This window comes from Acanthopagrus latus, chromosome 11 (genome assembly GCF_904848185.1).
Source record: "Acanthopagrus latus isolate v.2019 chromosome 11, fAcaLat1.1, whole genome shotgun sequence".
In the NCBI taxonomy this organism is placed as follows: domain Eukaryota; kingdom Metazoa; phylum Chordata; class Actinopteri; order Spariformes; family Sparidae; genus Acanthopagrus; species Acanthopagrus latus.
This window is the reverse complement of record NC_051049.1, coordinates 11085716-11110456: the sequence shown is the minus strand read 5'-3', so window position 1 is coordinate 11110456 and position 24741 is coordinate 11085716. Positions and strand designations below refer to the sequence as shown.

Genomic DNA, 24741 nt, shown 5'->3' with positions numbered 1-24741 from the left:
TTAGTTACAGAAAATACTTTGAATGGGGCAGGGAATCTGACGACTCTTTACAGAACCCTCCTGAGTAATGTTATTTTTTATTAAAACCTTGTTTCATCATTGTTTTATCGAAGGCCATTTGTCTTTCTTAATATAGACAGTGTATCATCCATTCCCTAAATGAAAGAAACTCAAACACAGGGGTCACTGTGGAAGATGGGTGACCAATTATGAACTAATTGCTACTTGCTACACTCGCACACAGTGTCAGCATCCAAACCTTGGCAAATTTCTCCATGTGTTAAGAAGGATTGTTGAGCTGTTGTTTACCCAAAAGTGCTTCTTCCTGATGCTGTTGCAACATCCCCAGCACTGACATTCTGAAAATGGCATTACTCAGCAATAACACGGCAGCCAAAAGTATGCAAAGAAAGAAGTAGTACAAAAACATACATTTTGATTGATGAATAAATAACTCTCTAGGATATTTATATATTGCGCGCAGCAAGAGCAATATATTTTTCCATGTCAAGTCAGTTCTAAAATTTAACATGTACAAATTGCCTCTCCTGGAAGAGAGTAAATAGATGGAGCATTGACTTGTTTATATTCTGACCTGCAGGTACATAAATAATGTACTCTAAAGTTGTCACACTCATGTCTAAAGCACACAGCGCAGCTGTTGGTAATGTTGCTTGTTATCTATCATACATTGTAGCGCAACACTTGCCAACACCTCATTCTGACAATACTGCAGTGTAATACATGCACAGCTTGTAAGCTCTCAATACACTCACCCTCTACAAAGATAGACCTCAGGCAGCGGCAGTCATAGTTTGATATGTTGTCCTGAACTATTTGGCTCTACATTTACAATAGAGAGTCAGTGTTTAAGTGTCGCTTTGCTTCAAGCCTTTCATGAGTCAGTGTTAACAGAATGCCATGATCGGTAATCATTCTTCACACACATCTACAAGAACCTCCTCCAGGAGTCTTCATACAGTTGATGCTGCTGCCTTCCTGCTGTCACTGTTTTTGTGTTAAATTGTGAACGGTGCAGTGCCAAATACTGCAATCCTGCATAGAGCCAGACTCCATCTTTCATCCTCTTGCACTCGAGGCTTTATCAATCAAATGTAAAAGTTTTTCTCTGTACCAATAGGTTGTGTTTGTCTTCATAGCCTGATAACTCAGTGTGACTCTTGCCTATTGTGTTCAAGACTGTTGCAGAAAGAGTTTGTCATTAACTGGCTTTAAATCTCAGTTTAACCGGCATTGAAACGTATATCTATGATATCCCATGCATGCATATTCGTCAATTTGCTCATTATCTGATGTTTGTGGGCTATTGAAATATTAAGTAAAGCATGCATTTTACTGATGCAGCCGCGCAACATGGAGGAAAATCTGTTCTTGTTGAGATCCGAATGCAAGTCAGAAGTGTAAAAGTGGCTAAATTACAGAGCAGATGGCGTGGCTGTCACGGCGACATCCCATTTTCATTCACTCAAATTCATTCATCTTGTACAGCTCTGCCTGAGCTCTAAGTGTGCATGCACATAGCAAGTTTCGTGCACCTTTATTAGAAGAGGGAAAGGCTGGAAAGACTAAAAATGGATGAAAGATGCAAAGAAATGAAACCGGTGGGCTGCTCCAAAAGCAGAAAAATGCCGAAATACCACAACATGGTCATGGAAGCTTTATTTCAGCCTCTGGGCTCGTTTCTCCTGGTAATTTCTTTCTGGCTGTTGATGCGACTTAAAACAATCTGTCATTATGCATATTTTTGAGTTTGGCAGAACACCTTTATTATCACTGAATAAGAGGCCTGTGGCAGTGAGGATGTGGACATGTTTTATACTTATTCTGTCTGACACTCCACCCCCTCTCTTACTGAATCGCTGTTTGTCAGCACTGCAAGAGGTGATACTGAAACAAATTGGGCTGTGTGATATGATGAAAGTCTTCTGTCCCCATAGAGGTCATTTTATACCCAGATAACAATACATATCATGATATAGCACAGTTTCTATAAATTCAATGAATACATCATTTACATAAGATACATTTTGAAATCTGTACCTGTTACATATGAGATACTTAATCATATTTGATTATTTTTCCCCATTTTAATTCTGCAAATTGAGAGTGAAAACAGTATTTAGCTGTGATTTGCAAAAAAAACAACATCATCTGAGCGGGAGTTTGTTTTGAGCACTTCATTGTATTTTTGTGTCTTTCATCTGTGGACACTCTCATACTGATTTGATGTTATTCTTGCACATGTAGTGAACGAGTTTGATGGTGTTTGAGTCAGTTCTGGGGACCGGTTTTCTGGTCCATGTCAAACCATCACAACCAAGCCAAATGACAGAACTTGCCCTTCTGGTTCAAAGTCCTTTCTTCTGTCCAGAATTACCCCGCTGTGTTTCACGTTCTCCACATTTGTTTGTCTTGCCTTCATGCAAATGTCCTGCGTCTGTGTACGTGTCATATCTAAGAATAGAGGGCGTCATCAAATAAGGAAAAATATTGTCATAGAGAGATTTGCGTCACGGCAAAAAAAAAACAGCTTGCTGTCATCACATGTCATCATATCACACAGCCCTATGACTAACCAGAGCAACGGTTTTCAGGCCATCGTCAAGCTTATGTGGTTAAGTATTGATCATAGATTTTGTGATGCATCCAGCCAGCACTGTTGACATGAGTTGACCCTTCCACAGCTGTTGGTTCACTTAGCATGTTTGATCTGCTGCAGTGATCATGGCATATGAGCAGTGTCACCCCTGTAGTTTTATTTTTATTTTTTTGTCTTAGTTTCATCTCACGTTTTCCTTTGGTGTTCCACCTGCCAAATACAACGTCTCTAAGCAAAACTCAGTGCCAGCTGCATTTTCCTTTTTCAAACAGATTTTATTAATTCATATTAGAACCAGCGCTTAAGTCCTTTTTTTGATTTTTTGATTATTTTTTTTTCCCCTAACGTTGGTGAATGGGCTACCTTTTATTGTCTGCCTGTATGTCTCCTGCCATTGCGTCATTGTTTCACGTACCACCAGCCACAACAGTCGCACATGTGCATGAGTGATTAAGTCGAATGGGGCAGGTTTAGGCAAGCAAGTGGAGGCTTGCTACTTCTTAATATAAAAGTTCTCAGTGTTGTAACAGTTTTTAACATTGATTCCGTGTCTAAACCTCTGTCATGTCTGGTCCTTGAATTTGCTGAGTCTGAAGTCCATGAAGTTGAGGTTTGAGAAGGTGTGGTAGCCCTGTGAACATATGATATTGTTTAGAAATGTTTTGGTTGTGTAAAACTGTAGTTTGTATTCTTACTACCAGAGTGTGGAAGAGGAAGCAGAACTGCTGACTAGTTATCTCAAGCAAGAGCAGACAGTACATACATGTTAAGGGACAGCTGCCTTTTGGTCATTGTAGTCTTTACAGTGCGTTCTGCTTTTGACAGTACAGATGCAGCAAAGCACTTGTATAGCCAGCACATTTCACTATCTTTTGAAGTCGTCTTCATGCACCAGGCCACTGTCTGTCCAATTCATCTCCTCTTTTCCTCCCTTTCCTCTGGCCTTGGTGAGAGGACTAGATGAAGTGTGTGGGGGTCGGTCCTCTCCACTGACCCCAGCCTGAAAAGAGGCATTGTTTCCTAGACGGCATGCAGAATGAGAAGATGAGGCAAGCTGCCGGAGGAGCAAGGAGAAGGTGGTTGGATAACTTGTTTTAAAATCCACTTCCACCCTTAGAAAATGTTGTGTAATGGGGATTATTAGTTGTAGGGTTGATGTGGTTCATTGTCAGTCCCTGCCCTTCATCCCATGTTTAAAGTAATCTCTCCAGTCTCTTTAATGTGAGCTCTTCTGCTCTGTTTTGTCTAGGTTTTGTGGCAACAGCAGGCTAAAGCTCTCAAAAGCTTTGATAAAGACTTTAACAGACACTGTAGGAGGTCGTTTTAAAGTAGAGCTTTTTAGTTTTTCATAAGAAGAAGTTACGGTATTCAAAGCTAGATTACCCCCTTTTGTTGAGCAGTTCAGAAAAGAACCAGTTCTTGGCTTTATTTTCTGGCCAGACTTGGTCAGATTGCTTTGGTTTTCCAATCATTAATGTGTTGTAAAGTTGGCTAACATTTGACACTAGTTTCACTGGCGCACCAGCATATAACTTAGGTTCACTCCGAAAAAAGAAAACACTTTTTAGTTTGCTGTCTTCACATATCATATGTGATTGTGAATGGAAATTAGGGTGTAGATAAGTGTTTGTTTTTTTCAATTTAAATTACAGCACATGAAAAGGCATATAGCGATAACCTCAATTGTTTAATCATCAGCTGTATCTAACTTTATTTTTTAAAGTGCCTGACAAAGCCAAACCCTTTGATATTATTGGGACAATTAAAATCTGACCTGCTGAATATCAGGCACACTGTTGCTTGTGACCACTGAAAACGTTGAGTCGCCCTTTACAGATTTCTGGGTGTCGCACCCTGGAGCCGTTTGATATAATGCTGATTTGATATTACTTCAGACTGCGAGTCAACATTATTTATATCCAAATCATTTTATTTAACCTCTTGAGATGAAATATCTTGCTTTTCAAGGGGGTCCTCAGACACAAGAACATATAGACATACCATCAAAATTGAACACATGCATTTACTGCATCACATCAGAATCATATATAGACACACAACTTGGAGAGTGTTGCTGACAAGCTATTTAAGTGCACAAAGTAGATTTGCATAATTAGATAAATAAATAAATTTAAAAAATTGAAGAACCTAACAACAAAAAAGGGAGTGTCAACTGTCATCATGATGACCCATTCTCTCAAACTGTTCCCTTTCATGGATTAGCAAAAGGATGAATGCACATCGTGGTGCAACACTCACAGGCTTGCTTAACCAGGGCATGAGCCATTTGGTGTGGAGGAGCCTCTTTCATCCTCTACGATCTGAGTCAGTGATTCATCTGAGTCACTCCCTGGTGTTTGGCTTTTCAGTCAGTACCTCTGCCTCTCTTCGTTTCTGGATTCACACATTATATCTTTATCCACCGTGTTTTTGCAAGGACACAAATGTTTTCAACACTGACACAGTACAATTTGTATCGGTGTCGGATCATTTTCATGTAATCAGACAGCCTCATCCGGTTTTATGTTCCTGTTATGTGGATTTCAACATTGAGCCTTGGTATGGGCTCCAACACCCTCATACAAACAAACACTAAATTGTAGAGTTTGAATGATCCTGGAGTAAGCGACATAATGTGTGTTTGTGATAGGATTTTCTTTTCTTTTGTTGCTTTAATTCACATTTTAAAGCTGAGATACATTGGCTGGGCTATCCAGAGCTATTTCCCTGTTTCTGGCAGCTGCAGCACTGGCTGGTAGCTTAGACATAGCTTTAAACATAATGTAGGACTTAACAAAGAATGCTGTTTAGGTGTAGCATTGCCTGTTAGGCAAGAGACGGGGAATGAGCAGCAGTGCAAATAAAGAGCAAGGACATTCAGAACCTGTACTGTTAACATATCTTGTTACTGAGGGCAGGTCAGCTCATCATGAGGGTTTCAGACTGTCCTTTTTTATAATGGGGTTTTGTTTTTTTTTTCCCCACTTCTGCTGTCTCCAAATGTCTCCGCCTCCACCTCCTACTATCACGAGTGTGTCCTTTATTAGCATACCTTTTGACCTGGAGGAGGTCTTCAGGCATTAACTGTTGGTAATGGTGATACTGACTGTAATAAAAAGCAAAGCTATACTGATAATAGTTTATATTTACAATGAGCTATACTGCAGCAGAGGCAGTGTGTGTAGTTCTATAGGAGCGGAGCAATATTGATAACTGAGAGGAAAGGAGGGCAAATAAAGGACATTGTATGTATTTATAGTTTGCCACCCGCAGCCTTCACACGTGTCAAGACCTTTGGTAAACAGAGCTGAGCTGCCCACAGTTAGGCCACATGTCAGTCCCAGCAGTGAGTCACAGACTGAGCCTCTGATCCAGGTTAAGTCACTGTTCAAGTGGACCAGTGCTGGGGCAGAATCTAATCGGTTACTTCAGCTATCTTTTGTTACCCTGGCTCGGTGTGATGCTCAGTCCTCAGCTGTGACACCACTTGAATTCCTGCTCAGGAAAACAGAGCTGAGCAAGGGGTCAGCCTGACGGGCCCTGCTTGAAACACAACCCTCTGCCTGCTCTTACCATCACTCTGAAGCTACCTTAACTTGAGTTTTTCTCTGCAGGAGTTGTCAAATTAACTCTCTCCAAGTGCATGTTGTAATGATTGTGTGTTAAAACTATTTTAAGGCCGAATTGAGTGGATTCAAGCAGCAAAGCATGGTTTCAGTGTCACCCTGTGCTTTCCCTGCTCTCTCCTTTGCATTTCTCTCTAAGAAGATTACTGACTGCTGCATTGAAACTGTTCCAAATCAGCCATTTTCACCCTGTTCTGAAGTGTAATAGTGTGAGATGTATTCTAAAGCAGAAATGTAACATGCAATCCCAGTTGTCGCATTTCAAATTACTTTTTTCAACCAAGTGTCCAGCAGAGGTTAGGAAATATTTCACAGTTCAGTTCCACTTTCTCAGTAGTGGTGTTGTATGTACTTCGATTAAAAATCGAAAAATGTTTCCCCTTAAATTTATTTAAGTTTCTCCTTATGGTATTGTACATCGTATCAAACGTCGATATTTTACAAGGTATTGTTGTGAATTAGAAATGGGCCTTGACACACCAATATCAGGTCCGTCTGTGGACCTCGTTATCAGCCCTTTTCTTGCAGCTTTTTGGCCGATTACGCAGGTAGAATAGGCACCAGATGCCATTGGTGAGAGGAATCACTCTGATGGTGTGTTGTTCAGCTGAGTAAATCCATACAGGGGAACAGAAATGAAAAAAAGCGTATTGAGCCTGATGCTGTTATAGCCATGATTTCACCCATTTAGCGTAGTTTGCTACTTCATATGAGACTGTTATTTTTGATTACATGTTTGCTATATTAGCAGACAGAGTATTGTCAAACTCTGCTTTGTCATAATGGTTTGTCCGTTTCAAATACATAGTACCGCTACCTGGTGGTATGGAGAGGTATTTCTGCATGACTGCGTGGAAGGTTTGCAGAAATACCTACTGTAGTTCTTCTTTTATTGTAATTTACCTGTGGTTTCTCCAGTCACATGTTGGAAACACAATTGGGAACAACATGCAGTGCACAGACAGTCCTAGTAGAAATAAGGTAGAGAAGAGAAGATTTGATGCTGCTTTTTGTGAGGTTTACAGTGTTTTTCAAGCCAGCCAGAAAATGCCTTGGGCTTATTCATAGCTTCGTCTAGTCTGGGCCAGTTTTTCCAGGTATACAGCAGTGGCAGATTATAAAACTGAATACATCAGACAGAAAAATGAGTGTTTAACTCTACAAATAGGGTGTGGAGTGCAGTTAGTCATCCTTTCTTGGTGCTTGTCTGAAAAGTACCTCATTGAGGTCCAAAAAAAAGAATACATGTTTATGAATATGTATAATCGTTCTGGAAAATAAGTTTCATTAATAATGATTCATTAAGTGTATGTAGGAACTAGGGGTTCCTTGTTCTTACCCTTCATGATTTAATTTCATGTTGATTTTATCATACGTTCATGTTTCTCTTCTTTGTCCTCAACAGAAAATTTCAATACCACGGTCCGAAAATTCCAGTGAACTACAAACGTTTACTTTCTACCTGTCAAATGTGGGCAGAGATAACCCACAGGGCAGCTTCGACTGCATCCAGCAGTACATCACAAGGTGAAGGCAAACACTGCATCTCAGTCAGTTTCCTCTCTCTTTTGTCAGCTGGCAACTAATACTTCTTTTTCAGGAAACACAAATTCACAAACTGTATTGACATATTTACATAAATTCTTGGTGAGCATTTGAATCATGACCTTATTGTCTTTGAGCACATAAGGTAACTGTCCAAAGACCATTCACACACAGTGCCTTTACATGAAAACCGAATTACTCTGTTAGTCCGACTATGATCGGATTTTTAAGCTGCATGTATACACCTTAGTCTGACTAAAATTGGAGCGGAGCGGATTTTTCATAGTTGGATTAAAACACCTAGATTATTCGATTGACAGTCGCATCACTCCTGCATGTATACATTCCATCAGATTGGATTCGGATTTTGCGTTCTGCGCAGGCTCGAGATTTTTTCCCGGGGCTGTGAACCGGAAATAGGATGGCGAAGTTGTCTTTCCTCTGAAATCACCGCAAGCAAGAGCGCCATTGTGCATCTAGTTTGTTTAACCATATACTAAATGTACAAAGATGTAGCTTCCTCTCAATATTTGTATGCCATCTTTCTCGAATGCCGTGGCAGAGTTTGTTGTTGCTGGTGACATAAAGAGGTCAGCCGGAGGTGGCTCTATTACCACTAGTTGAAATGGGTACTGCGCCACCTATCGTACCGGGGTATGACATGCTTTGGCCAATAATTCGATTTTCTCACCGGCATGTATACTCGGACAATTGCAGTTGTCTGATTGAGTAGCAAAGTCAAACCATGGCTGTAATCTGACTAAGCTGTGCATGTAAACGTACTGACAAAGTGTTTCCAGGCAGACAGTCTGTTTATACATAGTTCAGGTATGAGGTCAATGAATGAGATGATTTGGCTCAAAGTAACAGCTACTAAATTGAAGGCTCCAACCATGAGGTTTGATGGCATTAATCTGGTAAAAGCTGTACATGCCGCATTACTTTTCAGTAAAACACATGAAACAGTGATATAGGTAACTGGGACACAATGATTGTTTAACATCCAATAAAAATCTGACTTTTCATCCATTTTCGTCCAGTATTTTTCCAACTATTATACAAAAGACATTTTTGCAGAAGTGTGAATCTGTTGCATTTTAGCCGTGCCTGTGTGTATGTTATGCTTTCAATTTAAATTAAAGGAGTTTTACTTCAGTACTTCAGTACTTGCTGCACTTAATCCTGCTGCAAGTCTCATCTTTTTTTGTTTGTTTTGGTTTGTTGTTTGTTTTTTTTCTAGCAGTTGCAATGACAACTCACTATAAACTCATTTGGCTCACTTTCTCCAGCATAACATATGGAAAAAAAAAAACCTAAAAAAAAAAACTGTTTACTGAATCATATGAATAGCACCAGATGTCTGTGTTGAAAGAGGAAGGAAGTAGAGAAACAGAACGAGGAACAACAAGAACCCTCTGTTTCTCTGTCACGTTTCTGACTTTATTATGCTGGAAATATTTTTAACAAGTGGGTCAGGTGGAGTTCATCCACATCTCTGACTGGATCCTAATCAACCTTGAGTTCCAATCTAAAACCCAAATGACGAAGCTCAGCTTCCAGCAACTGCGCCAGCACCATCTCATTTTCTGCCAAATCCTCATCAAAGTGGAGAGGAATCAAACAGAGCTGGAAAGTCAGGAAAGAATAGGATTTGATGCTACAGTGAGTCGTACTGTGGGAACCCACAGTTGGATGGAAATTGAAAAAATAATAGTTGTGCCCTCGGGGTGTTTAATGGATCTCATCAGGGGAGGAATGCACAGTGATGGGATGGGTTATTGCAACTAGTGAGAGGTTTAAGGTTAATGCTGAGAATTAACTTGAAGTGGTGGATTTATGTTGAGTATTTTAAGGTAGCATTGTCTAAAATATGATATGATATTGTTTGTTTTTTTTCTGTCTATCCCCGTCTCCCTCTCTCACTGTCTCTTCTTTGTTTTGGCAGTGAAGGGAGCATTCAGCTGGATTGTTTGGGTGGGATCCAGGACAAGATTACAGTATGTGCCACAGACGACTCCTACCAGAAGGCCAGGGAAAGCATGGCCCAGGTTGAGGAGGAGACTCGTAGTAGGAGTGCCATTGTCATCAAGCCAGGGGGGAGATATGTAGGTGAGGAGACATGGCACAGACACGGGCAGACCACCCAGCATACACCCGTCACTTATGATTTTTTTCAGTCACAGAAGCTTGTTTTGTTTTTTATTTTTGGTTGATGCAAAGGAAGTATTTCCATGTAGACATTGATATGGTGTTTTACAGAAATTCTTCCAGTCTCTTCATGCATTTTAACTCCAGTCATCCAAAAGGCTGATGTATTAGTGTAGACATTCCTCACTGGTGAACGGGCTCCCATAGCACTAGGTAGGTTTTGTGGGTCTGGGGCTGAATGGCAGAAGGCCAACATACTGCCAGCATGCCTCATCTGTAACCTGGACTTTATTGAATTTGACGGTGGTCACTTCCTCATTGGCCAAACATATAATGTTCTACATGCACAGTGATCCTCTTATTTCCCCTTACCCCGTGAATGTAATTTAAAGGCACAGAGGCAGAAATGTCCCCAGGCATCAACTTTGTGCCTGCTTATTTTGGTCTCTAACCTAAACTATAAAAAACCATCGTGCTGTTGCACAGCAGGCACAGAAAATAAATGAATCTGGCCTATTCATTGTTCAGCAGTGAGTCAAAAACTGTTTAGTCCATGTGTGCTGTGGAGCCAAAGAGTGTTTTGTTCTTAGTAGGAGGCAAGACGGGATTAATCTGAATCACCTGAAAAAAGGTCTCAGTGGGAGAGGTGATAATAGCTGATGTTTGTATAATGTAATGTGAGTTTAGATGGACGTGGCAGAGGTAAAGATCAGCTTATGATGCATCTTTTGTGACTCATCTGCAAGTTTGCAGCCATGATCACTCACTGAATTAAACAAAAATGTTGACAGAGATGAATGCATAAATTTCAGAGATTATAGTCATTTTATGTTTTTTAGAACGTAAACAAGTGCTGGCTGACAGCCAGAAAGTCACTTGAGTCCTTTTCTATCAGCATTTTCGTGTCAGTGGTGGGTTGTAGTGCTTAATTCCTCCTGTGACTTTAAATTTTCAACACAAGTAGGAACTGGACTGTGAGGTTAACTGTAGAAAGTATTCATTAGACTACATGCAAAGTTTAGTCGGCAAGATAAACGAAATTTGTATATATCATGTTAATCTCGTCTAACGTCAACCTCCTTTATTTCTGTAACTCCTCCACACCTCAGGTAAAAAGGTTCAGATCCGGAAACCGGCACCTGGCCTGTCAGATATCGCCCCCTCACGGAGGACGTCTCGGCCTGTCATCATCTCTAGCGGAACGCTAAAGAAGAGCACAGCTCAGCACAGGCCACTCCGGGAGCGCCTTGTGCACCTGTTGGCCCTCAAGCCTTACAAGAAGCCAGAGCTGATTCTGAGACTGCAGAAAGATGGCCTCCTACCATTAGACAAAGACTACCTGGATAGCCACCTGCAACAGGTTATACACACACCACAGGTCACTCACAGTGAAGCTGTCCCTTCCCCCACAGTTTGACTCACCATTGCCACTTTTCTTACTTTGTAGGTGGCGAACCTGAATGGGAAAGACAACACCTTCACATTAAAGGACTTTTTGTATAAGGAAGTGCAGAAGGACTGGCCAGGCTACACAGAAGGAGACCAGCAGCTTCTCAAGAGAATCCTGTTCAGGTACGTCAGAGATCACTCTCACTTGAATCCCACATGTTTCCCAGATCTGTTGGGGATTCTCACCAGGCTTAAATTTAGAGCAGCTGGACAGTTTTTTCAAAATGTGGAAAACGTGTTGAGTTCCACATTTTTGCAGTGAAGTGCATGGTCATTTACACATACTTTAAGATTGCTGTAATGTACACATGTTGTTGTAGTTATGCTTAAATTGTCCTCTAGATCGGTTTTTATTTTTACTTAACACCAAGGATGTTATGAGCCAGTGCTGGAGTTCATTAGTTGTGCTTGGGGGATAGATCTCGGGTGATGTATGCTGGCACCCTGAGGTCTTAAGCTTCTGAGCAACAATAGCTGATATTATACCAGTGGATTGCATTTCTACAGTAATGGAGTCTTCTCAAGTTACAGTCCAAGCTGTTGTGGAGTGCGCATTTGTGACACTGCAGACTGCACCTTGTTTTCTCATTTGTGTTGACTCTCTGGCAAGAGTGAAGCCACAGTGTGACAGCTTTGGTATGTAAGAGTCGCAGAGCTGCTGAGCACTGTGGAGAAGTCGCTTTCCATAAAGGAATGTTTGCACCCAAAATCTTGTCCTTTTAAATATCTATGTATATAACTGTTTACAGCATATAAAAGGGTGTACAAGCCTGTCCTGGATTGACTTCTATACAGTTGAAACTATTAAAACTATGTACCCTTTTGGCATTTGTTGGAATGGTTGGTGTGTCTTCAGAATCAAAATTTAACAATATATTCATTGCTCCCCTGAATTTATAAGTGTATTGTTGATGGCAAGAGCTGCTGGCCTCCTTCCCAGTGGAAAAAATCTGGTTTCTCAGGATCTGGGACACTAAGGAAAAGCAAACTCCCAGCTGGCTATAAATAGAGCAGGCAGCAATCCTCGGTCCTCAGTTTGTGTTTACGTAGTGAACTCGAGAATAGCTCCTATTCATGATAAGCTTAGTTTTACCTGTGGTGCAACTGTAAAAGACGCAGGAATGTTAACACTGAGTGACCAGAAGAATGGAATCATGCATATGGTATAATGCAATAAAACCGCTGCCTATTCAGCCTTGCATACCTGAAATGTCCTGCTTTTATGTTGTATTCAGTTTTAAAAGGCATTTCTGGTATTTTTTGCATCTAATCTTCACATACGGAGAACAAAAAAGCCACACAATACATTTTCTTTATATTGTTCATATATTTACAGCCTCTTTTATGGAAGCCCATTTCCGATGCTTAAATTAAAAAGGGAAAGTTATGAGATACAAAGTTTAGATTATTAGAAAAGTCAAACTTATGAGACAAGAAGTCAGAATAATAACAACATTAAAATTTGTGAGAAGTCATAACAAGATTAAATACTTATATTATGGGGTAAAAAGGCAAAATGATAGGACAGAGGGTGAAAATCAGAGATGACTCACAAAAAGTCACAATTAGCGTGCAAGTCATTATTTTGACTCACAAAAAATTCATTATGTGATAAAAGTCCACTTGTTATCTTTATAATTAAGACTTACCATGGGAATACTTTAATTATCAAGACTAAGTTTTCATCTTGATTTTTTTTGTCTTACCGGACTTCTGTACACCATCTGGCTCAGTCTCTCTGAAAGTTTCACAAAGTTGGTTATTGTGTGTATATAGAGGCATGCGTATGCACACGTCCTTGTTCCTTATTTGTGTGTCTCTCTTGATACTGTACTTTGAGTTCCGTTTGTGAGTTTATCAGCTGACTAACAACCACAGCCTCCCACCTCCTTTAGAGTCTTGAGCCAGTGCAGTCAGTCACGCAGGAGTAGCACAGCAACATGATTGGAACGCACATGATGCAACAGTGTTCCAGCGCATGCTGATCCATGTTTGAGGTGGCACCAGTCCAAGGTTCAGCCATATCGGCCGGCCTGCTGTCTCACTCGTAGCTCTGACTGTCCCCACCACAGATGCACACAAATTGAACCAGGGTGGGGCATCAACAGGACTTGGTGTACCCAACTGCCCCATTCTGATAATGTCAAGCAGTGTTTATCTTGGTTGGATGGCTGTTTATTGACGCAGCTCTTTTGTTTTTACACTTCACTGTGTGGCAGAATAATCTGCAGCATAATGAGGTCAGAGTTTAGTGCATCGTAATCATATCTGGATGTGTGTTCACACTTCAGCACTAAGATGGCTCTCAGCTGACATGATCACAAGTAGACAATACACACAGTTACCAAAGCCTCTTGTGTAGGTGGTCAGGGCTAGAGTGGTGTGAAAACAAATGCAGTGCATCCCAGATCCCATTGAATGGCCGTGCAAGCAACTTTGTGAAGTGCATATTGTCTGATTGAACCCCCCCCAAACAAAATCTATCCCCAGCATGAGCTGCAGCAACATATTCTTTCCCTCTCGCTCCCTCTGTGAGATAGTGGCACCACACTCTACAGTGACAGTCATCTTGAACTAGCCGCCAAGTGTTGAACTATTAAATATATGCACAGCAATATGAGTAATTGCAATTTATTAAATCTGTTTTTAAGTTTTCATTGTCCATTTTGGAAATTAAGTGTGGTTATGATAAAATGCTGCTTTGTCAAGTGGGTCCTCCTTTGGTCTGTTGTCATAGCTACCCTCTCAGCTTCACAAAGAAACTTGGTGAGTTTTTAGTGTTCCTGTAATGGTAGTATGCAGTCCACACTTTAGATCCTGCATAAATGATCAACATTAACTGTGTTTGTTGCACGTTTTGTGTTGACTCTTTTAGGAAACAGAACAGCTCTGCTCCTCCACTGGAGAGCCCACCTAAAGAGCTGGCCGGCAGTTCGCCGTCTCAGGTGAATTTCATGTTCCCTCCTCTATCTGTTCATCACTGCCGCACACAAGTCTGTCCCCAAGCTTCCACCTTGCTTTCACTTTCATGTTTGACATTCTTATGAAATCTCACGAGAAAGCTTAATGATGAACGGCACACAATACAACAACATTTTAAGTAATTTCTGAACTTTTTTAATAAAGTAAAGCCTATTTTTTTAATTTTTTTTCCCCCCAACAATGTGGTTATTTCATCCTTTTTTATTCTAGGCTGAATTGCCTGATGTCAATTCAGTAGTGTGTAAATATACTCTGCATAGTTAATCTTTAACCAAAGCTCGTTTGCCATCAGCTGTTCAGGCTGATCCAGTAGAAACGGTTGGGGAATTTAGTTTACCAAACACCGCAGCCTGCTAACTGGGTCATCCCTGCAGTCTGGGGGTTTCTGCCATTTCCCAGGGAGCATTTTTTTTCTAAATTATGTGGCTCCATCCATACTGATTTGTGTTTCCTCTTGGTCTACATTTACAGTACATGTTTACTGAACTGGTTCCAGCCGACCATTTTTACTTACTCAAGCTTTTACTTACTCAAGTATATTTTCTGCATGCGTGCTAAAACATTGTTTTTAAACCAGATATCCCCCATGGTACATTGAATTTTACTCGGTGTTCTTCGTCCTCATTGGTAAATTAATCTGTTAATATTACTCCTCCTGCAGCTCTTTTTAGGTCAGTTTAGACTTCCCAGTTTACCAATCATTTACATTTCCATTAGGTAGAGGGAGGAGAAGCTGCTCCACAATATTAATAGCTCCATCCTTTCAGATTCTTCTCACCTCAGACACCTACTGTATGCCCCTTCCTTTCCGCTCCCTCCCTCAGCAAACACAGCACACAAACACATAAGCAAACATTACCCCAGGCCCTTTTTTAGACTTAATGGTATGAAAAGAGCACCACAGCAGGGAAAGCTGTGTGTTAACCTCACATAGGTGAGGGATGGATTGGGGAAGTCTGCAAGGCAAACAGGGCGAGACCACAAGATGGAGAAATCTGATAACTTATGTCTCAACTAGCAGCTACTGTCCTAAAGTTTTTCATTCACACCTGAATATTGAAACAAAAGCAAACATTTTCTGTCTTCATCATGGTAGAAAGAAAAATATCTTCCAAGTTTTCAGTTTTCCTTGTGCTCACTGTGCCCATCTCAGGTTCTTCTACTAAAACTCCTATTTCTCTGCCAGAAACGGCCTGCTGCTGACTTCATCGACCCCCTTGCAAACAAAAAGCCCAGAATATCACACCTTGCCAGCAAGGCTGCAACAGCCCCTGTCAATGGCAAGCTCAGCTCTTCCAACGGGAGAGGAGAGGCCGGTGGAGCGCAAGGAGGAGTGGCAGTTTCTATGTCAGAAAGTGGCACGACATCCAGCTCCCAGCCGCTCCCTGTGCTGGACATCCCTCGCCCTTTTGAAGCACTGTCAGATGTCAGCAATGACTCCAGCCACAACGGGAGAGACTGTGACTCTCAGGAAACCGCAGTGTCCGAGAGGCTCAGCCAACCTCCTTCGCTTTTCTCAGCCTCAACTGTGCTCACCGCGCCCAGCATTGGCACATCATCTCCAGGACACCCGGCACTGGAGGGCCCCAGGGACAAGAGTCCTTCATCCTGCAACAACAAGTCCAGGAAGAAGTCTAAAAAGCATAAAGACAAGGAGAAGAGCAAAGACAGGGAGAGGGTGAAAGACAGGGTGAAGGAGAAGGTGAAGGAGAGGAAGAGTCCTGAGGAGTGTGTGCCTGAGCCAAACAGAGCCTGTGAGATGAGCCCAGGAAACCTCAAAATCAACAGTATTCCACACAAAAGCACAGGTGAGAGCAACGAGCAACACACACATACACACACACCATCATCTTTCATCTTTTTCTTCTGCACACTGTCCTGAATCCTATAAGAGATTTCTGAATAAAAGTAGTGCTTCATGTGGATGGACACCAGTTAGTCATCGCTATGAGTAGGTGCTGCATCATGTGACCAGCCAGTGACTCACTGATTGAACGGAGACCCCTGCTGTTCAACTTTATGCCTCCAATAACCTCAAATAGACATCTCTGAATCCAACTGACAGATGGCATCTTTAGAGGATTACACATAAAAGAGATGAATGATGTTAATAATAACAACATATAATGATGTTCTTCCTGTGATTGTGATCTTGTTTCAGATCTGAACGGGATGTGCAACAGTACCAGTATTCCTTCGTCATCACCTGAGGTGGCAGAGTATTTATTGTGAGTATTTAACCATTTTAGGTCTTGATACTTTATGCAGCCATGCTACTTGCCAAGGGGTGTTGGATCCTATTTAAATTCACACTGTGAGGGGGGATTTTGGCTGAAAGGGGAGCACAGAGAGAAAGATGTGAGGTAAAAGAGGCAGGTGCATGCTAGTGTTTTAAAAACAACAGGTTAGTTATCATAATTTGGCCCACTTACCAACATGATCAGTGATTGCAGCAGCAGTGCAGATTGTGACGCAGGCTCCTAGAAGAAATGTAGGTGATTTGAATCAGTGCAGCAATCAGGCTTTTGGAGTTTTAGAGTCATAACTCGAAGCTGAACACAAAAACATGTGGTACATGTTTCTAGATTTGGTGTGAAGCTTTCTGAGGATATCGTTATCTGATGTCCATTGCACATAAATGTTCAAATCTGGGGAGAAATCATGCAAACTTGCCTGAGAATCGTGAAGTAATCTAGTGATGGTTTCTTTTTAATGAAAGAAATAAAGGAATATGGGGCTTGTAGGCACGAGCAGCTGACAAAAGTTGACATACATTTTAGATCACTGAAAATTAACTTTTTACGAAAACAGCTTCCAGGGTGAAGATATTCAGATGTGTTTATGTCAGGACAGGCAGAAACATAGATTTCTGGAAGTGATGATGCAGATATACACGTTCATCTAGTCTTATCAGTATTGTGCATTAACGGAATGGCTGCTGTATTGTCTGTAATTACGAAGACACAAACAAACAGTGAAAATAAAATAATGGAAAAGAGAGACAAAAATGGCTGCTGACAGTGTCGTAATAAAAATAGCATAATCCAGGAGGATTCTCTGAATAGCAGTCACACTTCCCTGCCGCATAATTTTTTTTCCTTGTAAAATGAAGTAAAAGTAAAAATCATACTAGCTTAGTATTTTTTGCAACCAAGCAACCAGCCACACATTTAAGCTCCTGCTTCCTGTTTACACCAGCACACACATCCCCAGTTTCCATGTAATTAGCATTTTCAGGTGTATTAGTAGGATGGAGATTATTTCTGAAATGAAACTAAAGCGCACATCTGAATGGAACATTTTTGCTGTTTAAAAAAAATTGTGAAATGCCTGTATACTGTGTGACTTTCTCTCAAAATCTCTCGCTAAGATTTTCTCTCCTTTCTCCTCTTCCTCTTCTTCTCTTCCTAGGAAGTACACAGTGATCGGCTCTCCGGAGCAGCGTCAGAGGTATAAAAACGATTTCAACGCCGAGTACAGTGAGTACCGGGATCTGCACGCTCGGATAGAGGGCATCACCCGGCAGTTCACTGTGCTTGACAATGAGCTCAAACAGCTTCAGCAAGGCACAGAAAAGTACAAGGTAGATTCAGTAAGGGATGCACACATATCTGCTCTTTGAGTAAAAAATGCTCTATTTTATTATTCAGGGTTTTTTAAATCTTTTTTTGTGTCTTCTTCTCTTCTCAGACAATCCACAATCAGATACTTCAAGAGTATCATAAAATAAAAAAGGTAAGTTTAAGTCCCACAACAACAAATCTGATAACATGAAGTATCTGAGAACAACATCAGATTGTGACTATGTGCTTTTTCCTATCCCTTGCAGACTAATCCGAACTATAGTCAAGAGAAGAACCGCTGTGAATATCTACACAACAAACTGGCACATATAAAGAGACTTATTGCCGAGTACGACCAACAGCAACTTTAGAAGTAGTTATTAGACATTGTTTCCCTGTTATCTCTGGAAACCAAGCAGATAATGGAAAACTGGATTCCGCTTGTGCTAAGAAATATTCTCATGAAAGATGCCATGAAGGGAGTATTTCCCTCATCGGAGCCAAAGGCTCTAGTGAGGACTGAAGCAGGACACACTTTGTTTTATTTCCTTTTTTTTTTTTTTTTTTTTCTTTTTGGAAGATGGGGGTTGTGCCTGGCGTGGCCATGTCCATCTGTGTACTTAAAATGCATTCAGAGGAAAAGGTTCTATGTGGCTTTGGTGTTCTCAACAGCCCACCCTGCTTATGGTGCACAGAGGTCTGAAAGAGTCGCTTTCTCGGGTAGAATCCGAATGATCTTTCCTGCTTTAGTAACTGGAGAGAAGGGGGGACACTAAGGTGCAGATTGTACGCCAAATGCAACTAATTTGTTTATGACTAAAGAAAAAACTTAAGTGAATTTCCCCATATACCGAAACAAATGGTTGTGACGTTGAATTTATCTCCTTATTTATTTTTGACACTTAACTGGGAGGACTGAGTATGTTTTACACTCCTCGATATCAGTACTTAAAAGCTGTCTCTCTTATTTTCTGTCCTTGCATCTTGAATGTCAGCCAGTATTTTTATTCAGAAGCTGCCTTGCCCATCTAATTGTAACTCTGTTGGCGTTAATTATTTCTTTTCTCTTTTAAAGAGACGCAGATATTACTGTTGATGAAATCAAAACAATGCCTCTACATGCACAGAGTCAGACGCAGGTTTGTGCGCTTGGCTTTTTCTTTTCAAAAATCATGTGCAGATGTCTTAACGGAGGGGGCGTTCATGGAAGTTTGCAGTCGCTCTTGAGCTGTAGATTTTCAACAGCACGGCCTCTTCGCTCAGTCATGACAAGCTGCCGTGCTTGTTTATCGGTTACAGCAGTGGTCCTTAGTTATGGTTCATCATATCGTATCATTGAAAAACTAGATTTAGCTCTTAATTGGTTGTCTTTTCAGTTCAGCTCATGACGGCTTTTGTAGCAACAGATTGATTCAAGGTTTATCTGAAGAGTCCTGCACCAGTTGTGCTCTTCATAATGCTTCAGAAGATCCTGGAATTGTAAGATGATGCAGACAGGGAGTGCGGATCTACAGGCTTTTTTTTCTTTTTTTCATCAAAATTAGGTTTGAGCCACAGATCTGATATCTCTTAAGTTACGATCACTGTCACCTTTTTAGTTGTGTTAAGATAGTGTTTACAATGTCTTTAAAAAGATCAAATTCATGGTTTCGTCTGCTCATCGACCCACATTGGTAGTCCATCGAGACGACTGTTAAGATGAAGCCATCCTTGATCATCCTCCTGGTGGAGGCCTCACCTGCGACCAGTTTCTGCCTTTTTCAAATGTGATGTCAGATATTCACACGAGGTTGACCCTGAAATCTATTTTCTGGCTCAGCGCTCCTCTCTGAGAAGCATCGCGTCAAGACTCGACGGATCCGATTTTAGAATTGCTGTATCAGAACTCAGCCCAATGCACGAGCGAGTCGAGTTAAGTCAGCGGATGCATTTCTTATATTGATCTTTTTATGTGAATATGAAAAATCAGCACTTTTTTTCTCCTGATCTTGCTGTTACCTGGGGGTTTTGTCCAGATGACTTTTCTCTTTGTCCATCAGAGTGCATGCTTTATGAATGTGTTACAATGAACAGTCTTTGTATCTTTACTTGAAGGAAAAAAAACAAACAAAAAAACTGCCCAATGATCTCAAAACCCAAGCGAAGGCCGAGTCCGACAGAATCAGTGGGTAATCAGTTCGACATGGCTCTGACCAGCATGTATACCAAAGTGCTTACCGAGTGGGATGACAGGAGACGCTCTACCAAATGTTGGCAAAGGAACCTGTCTCAGTATTCTCTACTTCCTGTTATTATTATTATTATGTCTTTTGTCATAACTTATCATGCAGTTGAAGCTTTTCTCAGTGTTTCGGTGTGTCGGAGGAGGCTCCTTTGCGCCAGATGGGATTTTGCATGAATGGGCTCAATTGTTTCAATGTAATAGCAGGTTTCAGATAAATCACTATCCTAATACAAACACTACATCAAGGCCATCGCTCCCAGGTTCATCGGAGTGATACTAAGGCTGGTTCTGGGACTTGATGGCGTCTGGCCGAGGGAACGTAAAGTCTGTCAAGGTGAATGTCTTTTTTTTACCAGAATCGACACTCGGCATCGCCCAGTATTGCTACCATTAACAAGAAAGACACTTTTCACTGTTCATTCTTACTGTATCTTGTTTTCTCAAAGCATTCTGATTACTGTATTACACTTCTATAACGGACAAAATCCATTGTGAATGAGTTCATAAGTAAACACATGTTTGCTCTGACAGAGATCAAAGTGTGTGTGAAAGTAACGATATGCCAGCACAGGAGTACCGTTGTATGAGTTGATTGTGCCAAAATGACCTGTTGTATAGGGGTTTTTTTTTTTTTCTTTTCTCTGAGTATATACATGCTGCTGTATAAGCAAAGAGGGCTTTGGACAAGAGTCATATGAAATGTTGGCGCTAAAACCCAAAGCACGCTTTTTGAAAACCATAAGGGACTGGGACTGAAATTGATCTTTGTTTCAATAAAATTCTTTAAAATCCTTATTTGTGAAATTCTGAACCAGTTGTCACCGTCTGTCATTGCATTGAAATTTGTTTTTTGGTTTGTAAGATTTGGTGATGCAGACAAGGCAATGAGATTTTAAAGATGCAATATGTAATAATTTTTACCACACTAAGACCAGCTTAATTGCCATGTTAACTTACTGAACTCGTAGAATACATTTCATTCCATCCTGACAGAAAAATTAATGCTATATTGTAATAACACGCTTAATGATGCTACAAACTTTTTTTTTCCTTTTTATAAGAACATATCATGATATTTTGGCTTTAAACTGAAAAAAAAAACATACATTTTTCCTGTCACCCTAGAAACAGGATGTTGAAAGCACTGAGAGCCTTTGTTGATTTTTATCTGTCTTCTAACATTTGTTTACAATTTCTCAGGCCTGTAGTGAAGAGGATGTCCTGTAGATGGCAGCAATTTCCTACTGTTAGTTTTTAAATGCACATAGCAATGGCACACCTTGTTTTTGTTTAATAGAAAGCAACAAGTTTAGCAGAAACACTTGGATCCCTCTGGTCCAACCAGCTTTTCAAGTTTGTCCTGACATGCATGGTCAGCGACACACTCAGGAAAAGTGGTAAACGTTGGTCAAACCCCCTTCCTTTGCTTTCAGTGCTATCTGTAGTATTCTGTGTGTACTGTGTCTATTGTGTGTTGTTTACTGCCAAATCTGTGTTTAAAAAAAAAAAACACCCTTGGCATGACAGCGTGTCCAGGAGATGCTCCTCCGAGGCGACAGAGAGGACAGGGCTCTCTGTAATCTGACACACTGTGAAAGATCCCAGAAATCTACATAGCGACTGTGTTCCAGTTGGCCGGGCTGAGCTGTGCCGGAGCCTCGCTATGCTGCCACTGGCTCGCATCCCAAAGTTGGCCTCAGCGCTTGCTCAGGGAGCTGGAGGGGGGCCCGGTCAGCGAGTTCACTGTGGCAGGCTGCCATCTCTCCCCCCTTCTCAACGTACAGCAGCGTATACACTGGCATGTTTACACACTCTGCAAAGAGAGATCTCCTCAACCTTCATGTCCTAAAAGGTTTAATAGTCAGAAAAGAGCTTAATCTGCCTGGGATTTCTGCACTGAAAATGCAGAGAGGGGTCCGCTTCTATTTAGATTCTCTGCTAACAATGGGTAGGTGCTTTAATGTGAGAATGTAGGCCATGGTTGAAATAAAGGTCAGTCAATTATTTGATATAATTGGTATGTGTATTGGGCAGGAGGACGATTCGTAATAGCTCTACATCCAACCACATGAAATGGCTCATACAGGCGTCATACATGTAGGTTAGAGGAAACCCATTCTCCTGGCATCTGAATTATGGGCAGCTTGACAGCCTGGGATGTGAACATGAAAGACCAAAGTGCAAGGACACAGTTCTGTCAAAAAAAAAAAACAGGCCATACATGGTCACATTAAAAAAAAAAAAAAAGAGCCAAGGGAGTGTGAGCAAGGTCTCTCCAATAAAGTTAACAGCGTGACACTATTATAAATATAAAATCAGTGTTATAACTCAAGGTTCATCTGTAAGTGTTATTGCCCATGATTTCAGACTAAATCAACCAATACAGTGTAATAGAAAACGATTGCGCTCATCATTCTCAGCCTTCTCTGAGTTTTATTAATGTTGTACTCATGGTGAGGAGCGAGCACACTTGTGTCCACACAGACCAGCACTGGAAGCTCGGAGCAATAACCAGGTCTGCCGATTCACTGCCAAAGCCGGCCAGTGATCTCGATGATAAACATTTGTTTTTCATCTTGATCACTTTCATCTCTCTCTCGATTTCTGCAGTGCTGGTGTCTTCTCCCCCTGTAATGGATCCTGTGTCTCTGTGTGGGACAGGGAGCTTCATGTTATGACCTCCAGTGACACAGCAGAAGGATTGTTTCACTACACTATGTGTCTTTCACTATGTGTGTATGTATGTATGTGTATATATATATATATATATATATATATATATATATATATATATATATATATATATATATATATATATATATATAAAACCCGTGTAGACGCTGGTTAAGCATTCAGTGCTTTGCCCTCTTTCCCCCCATCAGTCATTTCATGTTCCGAAGCAATGCAGCTCATCTGTGCGAAACTTATACAAACAATTTCTTCTTTCATCATTCTAAGGTTTCCACTTAACATTCCAGCTTTTCCTGCAATGCATTTCCACTCTCAGCTTCTGTGAGTAAAAATGTTCAGCTTCCAGATCTTCCAGTTTAACATTTCAGCGATGCGTTGCAATGAATTTAAGCTTTCAGATTTTTCCACCAATTTATTTCAGCTGTCAGCATTCACATCCACTTTCTGCAAGAACAGCAGACACACATGCAGTCTAAGTTCAGTATTTATTGATGTCTTCCTCTGAGAGTAAATGAGAAGAAAGAAACGTCAAGAAAAAATACATTTTAGAGACTTTCTTAAGTCCTAATTCATACCTGAAAAAGGAGCACCAGGAGTAAACCCTCAGGGTACAGGGGAAAAACTCCACACAGCCCCAAAATAATTTGCTGTGGGACACTCTGCAGCCCATCTACTGAATCTTTCTCCCAGCTGATATTTTTACTTATCACACACAAGTGTAATCGATATTAATAGGAGTGTGCATTCCATATTTGCACGCCAGTTCTAGGACCAAGGTGTTGTGCTTACTGACTCACTGACACACACTGCTGTCTTAAATAGGACTACAGGGCTGCGATGAAAAGAGATGTGTTTGGGGGGATTTATTGAAAACACAATTAATGACTTAGTCTCCAGATGTTTGGAGGAGCACTACGTAGTTTTGGAAAGAGATTTTAATAAACATTTTTGACTGATCTTAAGCCTAAACAGAAAAATAAACATATTCTTCGATTTCTTGTCTGAAATAGATAGAACACAGAAACTGACCTTAAAGAACCATACATTTCTTACTGTTTTACTTTGTTTATATTTGGTAGACCCTGCCACCTTTCTAGCTTTAAGCAGTATTCTGGCAGTTCTATTTTACTCTAACGGCTTGTTTACTCATTTATGGACACAATTTTTCTCATTCCCTCAGTTATATTTTAAAATATTAAAATTCTGAGTGGCCAGTGGTTAGTGCCGAGGCACCATTGCCTCTCAGCTTCTGGGCTCGAGATCCGGCTGGGGTGTGTGTAGAGCTCGCAGTTGTTCTCTCTGGGTACTCCGGCTTCCTCCCACAGTCCAAAGACATGCAGGCATGCAAGTTAATCGTGTACACCAGCAAACACCCAGCGGTGTGATTTTGCCTGTGAAAGGATAAAATGGGATGATGAGATGAAAGTTCTGAGTTTGAATTTCCTATCCAAAACTACATAGTGTCCCTTTAAGAGGCAGAGGAACCGGGAGATTTCCAAGCTGATGTAAACAGATGCGCTCCATTTATGTGTGTTGCACTTAATGAACTTTCTGCTGTAGCATGCAGCTATTCAGCCAGAAGCTGATAACACAATTTTACAAGCAACTGAGCCAAATATATAATGTATAATGACATTGGCAATGTCTGAAAATGTGTTTGCAGTGTCCTGAAACAAAACAAACGAACAAAAAAAAAGAAGAAAAAAAACACAGTGCTTAATAAAGCTTAATAAAGTTCTTAATACATTTCAACCAGTCATATAAAGTATAGTGATAGGCTTCTAAACCAAACATTTATTGAAGGTTGGTTAGTCTGAGTGATTGTTTTGATTGGGGAATTTTTCAGAGATCATAGAATCACCCTGGCTTAAAATAGAAGTTATACTGTCATGG

At 40.8% G+C, this 24741-nt stretch overlaps 1 protein-coding gene across 2 annotated transcripts in view; it reads left to right on the top strand.

Moving 5' to 3' along the window:
* The window catches only part of ell (elongation factor RNA polymerase II), a 34178-nt gene extending 13210 nt beyond the window's left edge, over positions 1–20968 (top strand). Inside the window, exons 3-12 of one of the 2 annotated variants that reach the window (XM_037113749.1) lie at positions 7652–7773; positions 9737–9900; positions 11049–11299; positions 11387–11511; positions 14264–14333; positions 15557–16178; positions 16532–16598; positions 17782–17962; positions 18061–18105; positions 18200–20968. In XM_037113749.1, coding sequence (XP_036969644.1) covers positions 7652–7773; positions 9737–9900; positions 11049–11299; positions 11387–11511; positions 14264–14333; positions 15557–16178; positions 16532–16598; positions 17782–17962; positions 18061–18105; positions 18200–18304 — 1752 coding nt within the window. In that variant the 3' untranslated portion in view covers positions 18305–20968. The remainder of the gene's footprint in view (positions 1–7651; positions 7774–9736; positions 9901–11048; positions 11300–11386; positions 11512–14263; positions 14334–15556; positions 16179–16531; positions 16599–17781; positions 17963–18060; positions 18106–18199) is intronic. The other variant, XM_037113750.1, reaches the window with a different exon arrangement.
* Positions 20969–24741: the final 3773 nt, after the last annotated feature.